Here is a 9,654-nt window from a genome sequence, read left to right as displayed (position 1 = left end):
TTGTATTGATAATATTATGATAGAGAGTATGTCGTAATCAATGTTTCGCAAATCGAGTATTAACTCTCTGAGATTACTGAGTTTACGTTTTTAGGTAGAAAAATCGTGTTAACTCTGAGGTAAAATCGGTTTTCTGGTAAAATTGGAAGGTTTAACGAGTTTGACTGAGTTAACACTCAGTAAACTCGTGTAACTCGACCGATTTATAATGGCTGACACAATATTTTTTTTTGAAAGATTTGTAAGTGCTAACATAATTTTAAATATGTACAATTGAATTTTGTGGGAATAACATTTTTAACATATAAAAAATGTGTATTGAGAATAATGTGTTAAGAGTGTTTTTTAGTCCCTTAAAATCTTATAAAATCCATAAAATTCTTAAAATTTGAAAATCAACAGTAAAAGAATTTTTTATTAGTTTTATTTTTCTTTATTCAAACGCTAGAATTTATTTGTTCATTATTTTTATCATATTCACGCTTGTAAGTTTGTTCTTTTTTCCCAAAAATTCATTGAATCCTTTGAAATTTTAGAATCACATAAAATCCTTAAAAGTCTTTTACAAACTTAAAGAATTTTTTTTATTAAAATAGTCTTTTAAAATCCTAATCCAATACACCCCTTGGTGGCTGATTTTTATACTTTAGAGACCAAATTTCTGTTGCTAAATAAGAAATTTCTAATTTAAAAAAAAAAAAAATCTTGTGCCATATGGTGGCCGCCCCTGATTAGGACAGACATCAACCCTAATTATATCATAATAGATGCTCGGAAAGAATTAGCATCCATCCTTCCTAATGGTTAGGTAAAAAAGAAGTGCAGAAAAGCATTGACACACGAGACGTGCAACAAATAATGATAGACTACTAACCAGTGGTCTCAAGTTGAAACGGAAGTGTGATTGTATGCCCTTTGAACAGCTCTTTCGCTCTTGTCGTGACACCTCTTGTGTCAATTCTTTGAGCCTGGAAATCCATCATGACTTTTAAAAACTCATCATATGCACCATCATCGCCAACTCTAGAAGAATCACCAGAGAACTTCATCTTATCGTAACAGCGCAGTTTGTTATCAGTTGGTCTTTTATTCATACGTAAGTAATCCTTATATATATATATATATATATATATATATATATATATATATATATATATATATATATATATATATATATATATATATATATATTAAATTAGCAACTATCTATTCAAAATAATAAAACAAAAAGAAAAATAAACAGTGAACAGATGATTCTAACGAAGGAGGAGGAGGCGCATACCATTGGATTCAAAAAACAAAGGGAACGAGAAAACACAGACAGGGTTAACCGTGTTTCAGACTAAGTATATATAATTATATTAAAAAAAAATAAAAGAGTAAATATATAATTATATAACAATTTTCTAATTCTCCTTTTAAAAAACAAAAACAATTTTCTAATTCTAATTTATTTGCTTTGATTGTTTCAAAAAATAAATTTAAACCTAAAGGTCCGTTTGGTTCGAAAGTTTTGAAGGGAGGGGAGGGAATATTTTTAATTTAAAGTGTTTGGTTCAATTTACATAAGGGGAGAGAAGGAAAGCAAATTTTATTGTGCAGCCAAAATTGCCAAAATTATTCTTATATTAATTTAAAATCTCAATATTATTCTTATAACAACATTTGTTTTATTATTAGATTATATGTAATATTATCTTGTAACAACTTTTATTCCATATTATTAACAACTTTTATTATTACTTGTTGTAACAACCCTTTCACTAATGCATTAATCCATCGTTTATGTTGTTATTGATTACATCGTTTTATTTCGTTACTTTATTATCTTTATTGAAATAAATTTAAGGATAAAATAATAAAATAATTTTAAAATCCCTCTTATACCCTAGCGAACCAAACATAATCTTAATTAAAGTATCTTCCATCAATTAAAATGCCTCCCCTCTTACTTCTCGAATCAAACTGACCCAAAAAAAAATTAAATATGATTAAGTGTAATCCAATTTTTTTTTTTTTTTTTGTAGATGAAAAAAAACAAAGTGATGATAAGTTTGGGATTTAGATATGAAGGAGAAAAAATCGAATATGTGCAGTTATGATTAAAAAAAAATAATATATAAAAAGTTAGTTTTGTTTGAGATAAATGGAAAGGGGTTCAAAAAAAAAAAATGAAAAGGGGATTAGGGTTCTTGACTTGGAAAAACATCCGTGAAGGAATGAATAAAAACATCCGTGAATGATTCAAGTTAGTCTTTAATTTAAACAAATGTTAAATTAGTACCTTGAATGAAGTTGGAAGCGCAATCAGCTTCCGTAATTATGCCTTAGAACATACTCCTCCGTTCCTTTTTAATTGTTATTTTTAGAGAAATTTTTTGTTTTTATTTAACTGTCACTTTTAAAGTTCAATGCATAGTTAAATGCTCTTTTATGAATATTACCCTTAAATATTTATTGCGGAGAGAGAAACATATGAAATGAAATGTTAAATTAACAAGGTCATTATAGTAAAAGTAATTACAATTGTATCAAAATAGTATCATTTATTGATTGTCTTGATTTGTGTAAAATATCAAAAAGTGATAATTAAAAAGGAACGGAGGTAACAGTAGTTAGTAACTCATTCGTCCAATCATCTAGCAGGTTAATCCCCAAAATCGAAGAAACTAGTTCTGATTTATTACTCCAAACTTGATTGTTTATGTTTCAAGCACTACCAAAAACAATGAAGCTTTGATTTTGAGTTTAAGTATGCAATGGATCGAGTTTGTAAGTTTAGAAACTGATGATTTAAATAAAACAGATCCTGTCTCAGGAATCAGACAAAATAAATTATGAATTTTGTTCTATATTGTTATTTTCTTATGTAAAGAGGGGAGGGGAGAAGCTAAATTGTACTGACCTCATCTTTGTTTGGTGGTGAGTACTGACCTCATCTATTTTATAGATAAAATTACATTTTTACTCCTTTAACTTAACTTAATTTTAAATAGGCTAAATTACACTATTGATTTTCGTATTTTGATCAGCTCACGAAAACGGTTCTGTCTCTTTTAAATCAAACAAAACCGTCCCTAAACTATCATGTTTTTTTTTTTGTGCAGTTTTAGTCCCACCCCCTATTTTCAACTCCAGAAACGCAAAAAAAATAACAGTTTTAGTCGTACCGCATATTCTCAATCATAAAATAAACAAAGAATAAAACACGTGTGTACAAGAAAAAAAACATGTTACCTGAAATTAGGGTCTTAGAAATTATGATTTTTTGGTTAGTTTGCTCAATAAAGTAGATTACTTGTACCCAAGTGCTTTATTTTTTGTTTATTTTACGATTGAGCATATGTGATATGACTAAAACTGTCATTTATGAGAGTTTTTGGAGTTGAAAATAGGGGGTATGACTAAAAGTGCAAAAAAACATGATAATTTAGGGTCGATTTTGTTCGATTTGAAAGAGGCAGAACCATTTTTGTGAACTGGTCAAAATGCGTGGACCAAAGGTACAATTAAGCCTTTTAAATAATAATTTAGTTATTAATCTTTTGTTTCATTTCAATTTTGTCTTTTTTGACCAATTATATATGAATTTTCAAGCTTAAAATTTATGCTTTTATTTTTTTATGACCTCTCAATTTTTAAAAATTTATGATCTTTCATCTATGTTGACATATCATACAATATACTCTCTCCGTTTCAAAATGAATATCATTTTAAAAAAAAAATATTTTAAAATGAATATTACTTTACATATTTTTCAAAATAACTTTAAGTTTATATTTTTCTTATAAAATAAGAGGTGTTTAATAAAAATGTTATGTGTAATGATTATTTCAAACCACTCTTTTAATTGAGTAAGAAGATTTCCTAAAAAAAGAAAAAAGAAAAATTAGTGTAAGAAGATAATAGCTGGTGGACACATCATACCCTAACCAGTTTGGTTGCAATGTCTTCTTCGCTCTCACCATCACTCTCTTCACCATTCATCCACGATTCTTCAACTACTCGCCATGGAACTAAGCTTCTTCCTTTTCCTCACGCCACTGCCACACGAAAACCGCGATGCTTCAAGTCCTTTTCTTTCAACTGCTCCCTCGACCGCATCCCCAAGCAGTTCAGACAGGAAAATCTCAAAGATGGATGTCAGTTTTCACTCTCTCTCTTTTCTATTCCATTTTTTCTAATTCTAGTTTACTCTTTTGGATTATGTCTCGATTAGTATAGTGATTTCTGAGATAAATTAAATGAAAAAAAAATGCAACTTTTAATCTGGGTCTGAATTATTTTAGGGATTTTGTTTATGTGTGTTGCAAAACGAATTTAGTTATGATGTTGTTATTAGTGTTTAATTTTATCATAATTTTCGTTTTTGCCTCCATCAATTTTATTGGGGAATTGATTTTTTGTTTATGGATTTATTAATTAAGTAGAATCCTACAGTTTACATCTGTTAAGTTTCAAAAGTAAAAATTGGACTAGTATCCTCTTTATACCAGTAGCAGATTTTACTGAATTATGTAGATAAGATTACCGTTTCCTTGTGGAAATCAGTAGTGCAGAAGATAAGATTATTTCCTCCTCTGTGCATCCTTGTACCTTAGATGAGTGGCGGGTGGAACTTGTCCTGTGTTGGGGTCGATAGTGACGTATGAGAGGGATTGTGCTAGGTCTTGCAGCGTTGTGGGGTGTGTGTGTGGGGGGGGGGTTGTCTGGCTACCGTTTTCCTCCTCCCCTTGTGAGTGCTTTGGTTGTCGATGTAGTTTTTGGAACTTTGCTTGGCCCGTCTTTGTTTCCTGTTTAGTTTATGTTGATGTTCTTTTCTTGATGTTATTTTGTTTTAGCTTTGGCCTTTTGTTTTTAGTTTCGTCAAAAAGAAGTTTGTGAATTATCAGCATAAGTTGCAGAAAGGGAAAATAGTGAAACATCATGAATTTTGCTTGTAAACAAAATATAGCCATATAGGGCAGAGTTATGTGAAGTTTAGGCTAATCTAATCACACTTTCAGTGTTTCTAAGATCTACAACGCGAACAAGGGGGATTAAACGTTAAAGTTTACTTAAGAAGATTTGGGAATAGGAATTGGGTAATTGTTATTATGTAAGGCTTGAAATTGGTGCATTGCAATTAACTTAGATGAGAAAATCAGGAAGGTAGAGGAAAACTAACCCAAATGATAAATATATTCAAACAAGTTATTTTTAAAGTTCAATTGAATAGTTTGAAACTTGGGTGCCTAGCCCTAACCTTGACATTTTATCTTATGTATCATATGCAGTGATGGACAATTACAAGAATGCACCACAATTTCTATATGGTCTTAATCCCTCGCAAATGGACATGTTCATAAATGCAGACAATCCTATGCATCAGATGTCTGAAAGAGTTACAGAGGTTCTCATCATTTATATCCGACTTAATTGCATGTTTGGTCCCTTATGTTTATTTTAGGTTTCAAGTTGGTCCTTTATGTTTTAAAAGTTTCAAGCTGTTCCCTTATGTTTTAAAAGTTTCAAGTTGGTTCAAAACGTTACTCACATTTGAATAAGTTAGTCCCTTCCGTCACTAGACCGTATAAAGATTTAGGTTAACAATGTGGGTGATGGAATTTAACTTATTTAGAAAATCAGTTTTAAAACATTTTTTTTTAATTTTTTTGTTTTATTAAACTCAATATCATGTCGCGGAATGGACTAACTTATTCCAACGTGAGTAACGTTTTGGATTAACTTGAAAACGTAAGGGACCAACTTGAAACTTTTAAAACATAAGGGACCAACCTGAAACCTAAAATAAACATAAGGGATCAAACATGCAATTAAGTCACTAATATAAAGGGATCAAACATGCCTTTATATCCTTTCGATATTTTGTTAAGTCACTAATATATTTTAGAAATTTGTCTAATTATTGATTGTGGAGTCACTGTTGCAAAGCGCCCAAATTTCATCACCGCGTGTTTAACTGTTCAGAAATGTTCTTATAGTGTTAGTGATTTGACAGGAAAGCATTTCATCTGCCAAAAGTTATTTGGCTCATAGTGGGATGGGTGGTGTATCTAGCATGGATACTAATGCATCTTCAAGACACAGCATGAGTGTTAGTATGTACAGAGGAGGTAGGGGAACAGGAAGGCCTAGAAATGCTCCACCGGATTTGCCTTCTTTGCTCTTGGATTCTCGGATATGTTATCTTGGTATGCCGGTAAGTATCCTGATATGTTTTGTTTTTATCTCAATCTTGGTCCTTGATAAATTCATCTTTTTACTGCCTATGTATGTAAATATATTTTGTGCTCATCTTGATTTTCCCTTTTACGATTCGTACAGATTGTACCAGCTGTGACAGAACTTATTCTGGCTCAACTTATGTGGTTGGATTATGATAACCCTGCCAAACCTGTTTATGTATATATTAATTCGTCTGGAACTCAGGTAAGTGTTAAAGTCATTGTTCTAAAATTTCTCCTTGTAATGTATAATATGTGGTTATTTATATAAATGGTCTTTCTTTCCTCTTTTTCCGGATTAGAATGAGAAGAACGAGACCGTGGGATCAGAAACTGATGCTTATTCCATCGCTGATATGATTTCTGTAAGTTATCATGAATCACACACTCGTTTTACCCACATCACAATGTTGTGTTTTGGTTTATCACTTTGAAGTCACTGTAACTTTTACTCTTACTAATATTTTTTTCCCCTTTCAACCTACTCTTACTAATACTTTTTCTGTAAGTTATCATGAATCACACACTCGTTTTACCCACATCGCAATGTTGTGTTTTGGTTTATCACTTTGAACTCACTGTAACTTGTACTCTTACTAATATTTTTTTCCCCTTTCAACCTACTCTTACTAATACTTTTTCCCCCTTCCAACCTATAGCATATCAAATCTGATGTCTACACTGTGAATTTGGCCATGGCGTATGGCCAAGCAGCAATGATTCTGTCTCTTGGAAAAAAGGGTTATCGTGCTGTACTGCCACATTCATCCGGTAAGTATCCTATCTGGTTAAACTTTTGAAAAATATTGCTTGATTGCTCTTGAATCTGAATACTGAATGATTTGTGGATCTGTGCTGTATTACATGAATGATTTGTACAATAGCTATGTACAAGGCTGAAGGAATCAATCCCAAATGTTTAGGGATTAGTCTTAGAATCAGCTAAGGAAGCTATCAAATCAAATCACTTTCTCTACTAATTTGAACAATATTATAACAGTTTCTTACAATTATTTATCATGTCTTTTTGAAACTACCATCCAATGATTCCTTCTAGGTTTTATAAATATGATTCATGAATATTTTTTGGAGAAAGGACTAAAGTGTTCATTTCTGCATTGAGTGTTAATGTATAGGCTCCAAAGTGTTCATTTCAGTGTTGCGTTTGAATTAGGGAATAGGGATATTTCTTCCGTTTCGGTCAGTTTTTTGTTTTTTATTTTTTATAAAGTAGCAAGATAAATTATTGTATACATATTTTTATCTTTACATCTTCAGAATGTAAGGATGCACGATTTTAATCATTGTTTTTTCTTGCGGGTTATAAAATTTTTCTATTTCAGCAAAAGTATTTCTCCCGAAAGTCCACAGATCAAGTGGTTCTGTTGCAGATATGTGGATTAAGGTATGCAAACTGTGTACATGTTTGTTGTCTTCTTTCACTGTATTGTCTCTATTATTGTTTTGGACATTCTATTTATTGATTATATTTGGGAAATGCATACAGGCAAAAGAGCTGGAGGCAAATTCTGAGTATTACATTGAGCTGTTGGCAAAAGGAACGGGGAAGTCAAAGGAAGAGATTGCTAAAGACGTCCAGAGGACTAGATATTTCCAACCACAGGATGCCATAGAATACGGACTCGCTGACAAAATAATGCATTCAATGGATGGGGAAAATGCATATAAGAAGCGGGTAAGAAATATCATTGATATAAATCTTTATTTTCCATAATTATTTCATGCATTATATTTATTTATGATTACTTTCTTGATCAGAATTATGATGAAATACGTGCTCAAAGAGCACTGCGGAGAGGTGGTGGGAACCCTCAAGCGGCTCCTTCAGGACGTTAGGTAATTTCACACAAAAACATTAAGTCACTTGTTATGTTATGCATCCAATGCCTTTAAAGGTTGGTGGTTTTGGTTCAAGTCGACGCCTAATATAGAAAGGTCAAGCAGATATCTTCACATATCAAGACGAAATGGAAATATCACCATCCACCAGTTAATGTTTAGAGTCTGTATCTGTACATTGGCTCTGGGGGTTATCTGTTATGTACTTGTATTACTTGAATTACCCGTGCTTTGTTTCAACTAGAGAAAATGACTAGGCCTTGAGGATTATTTTCTGAAGTTGTAAATAATCAAACCGTTATCAATGTGATGATGAATGAACTTCATGGTTGCATTAGAAGATTCTATACACCTTTGTTTCATTATACTTATTACATATTGGGTTGAAGCCTAATGCACACCTTGTTCCCCGTATTAGAAGATTCTATACATCTTATTCTTATTTCAAATGTTTATGCTGGGAATAGTAATATCTTTTTTGTTTCATTACGTGAATTTCACCAAAGTGGTAATTTCTGCCATAAAAAAATAAACCTATTTTAATTTATTATTATTATTTTTTTGTATTAATTATAGCAAGACCAAGAATTGTTTCACCCATAAATCGTACTTGGGTTCTTTTGAATGATTTGTCGTTTGGTGGATCTTATTAATAAAGTGCAAAATTTAAAAATATACAGTTTTTATTTTTAAAATTAGTTATCCAACTACTAGAGGAGGCCAACAAATCATGCTACCTTTAGCATGATATTATTTTTTGAGAGCAACAAAGAAAGGTGTAATTTATTCGATCGTTGGAATCAAGCCAAGAACTTGCGATATCTAATGGTGCTGGGCTATAATTTTGACATGGTGTAAGCCTGCTCAAGGTACTAATATAAACAAGTTTTAACCGTTGCCTACAATGATGAAAATGGTTGGTTCTTACAAGCACTTAACGGATGACAACATCATATTCCCAATGTTCGTGAAAGTGAAGCAACGAATATGTCGTGCAATCTGGAGGCTTAATATAATTCTAAATAAATGAGTGTAAATTTTCTCTTTTTTCTTTTGGAATGATTTCTGCAATAAATTTAAGTGTGGGATCTCTCTTAATTTAATCACAATTATTCTCAAATATGGACCCCCTCCTGGGTTACTCGTAAAACAAGGGATCTAGTGCCTCTCCATTGAGCCAATTATGACGCACCGACCTTCATGAACTTTGAGGTAATGTAGATTATAAAATTGTACTCACTCCACCTACAAAATATAAACACAAGCGAGTAAAAGAAAATTGATGTACGTGGACCAAATTTGGAACTAATTACATCAATTTTTCTTATATTTTATAACTGATGGAGTAGTGGACAAATTGTTAAATTTCTAATAAGGGTATCATCTTGGCTTGTGGCATAATTGTCTAGATTTGACATATCCTCTTGGCTATGCCTGAAATATTGAGTTCACTTTGTGTAAGCGTTCACCAATTAGATAGAGTTGCTTATTAAAAAATAAAAATTAGAGTTGCTACAAGTTTAGCTATCCATGCACTTTTATTTTAAGCCCAACGGTCCCAATGCTA

General features: G+C 31.6%; 1 protein-coding gene across 1 annotated transcript; it reads left to right on the top strand.

Moving 5' to 3' along the window:
* Positions 1-3,891: 3,891 nt before the first annotated feature.
* On the top strand, positions 3,892-8,501 carry LOC11419358 (ATP-dependent Clp protease proteolytic subunit-related protein 1, chloroplastic). The gene is made up of 9 exons (XM_003592441.4): positions 3,892-4,142; positions 5,277-5,392; positions 6,002-6,202; positions 6,328-6,432; positions 6,530-6,592; positions 6,887-6,998; positions 7,571-7,632; positions 7,735-7,923; positions 8,007-8,501. Exons 1-9 carry the CDS (start codon positions 3,947-3,949, stop codon positions 8,082-8,084), a joined length of 1,122 nt encoding a protein of 373 aa, XP_003592489.1. The 5' UTR covers positions 3,892-3,946; the 3' UTR covers positions 8,085-8,501.
* Positions 8,502-9,654: the final 1,153 nt, after the last annotated feature.

Source organism: Medicago truncatula, chromosome 1 (assembly GCF_003473485.1).
Source record: "Medicago truncatula cultivar Jemalong A17 chromosome 1, MtrunA17r5.0-ANR, whole genome shotgun sequence".
Taxonomy (NCBI): Eukaryota; Viridiplantae; Streptophyta; class Magnoliopsida; order Fabales; family Fabaceae; genus Medicago; species Medicago truncatula.
This window is presented reverse-complemented; position numbering and strand designations above follow the sequence as displayed.

Bases quoted from the DNA above. Each gene is read 5' to 3' on its own strand.
- LOC11419358 (XM_003592441.4), top strand. From the start codon at position 3,947: ATGTCTTCTTCGCTCTCACCATCACTCTCTTCACCATTCATCCACGAT. The intron at 6,433-6,529 runs GTAAGTGTTAAA...TTTCCGGATTAG, and splicing joins TTAATTCGTCTGGAACTCAG to AATGAGAAGAACGAGACCGT. The intron at 7,924-8,006 runs GTAAGAAATATC...TTTCTTGATCAG, and splicing joins AAAATGCATATAAGAAGCGG to AATTATGATGAAATACGTGC.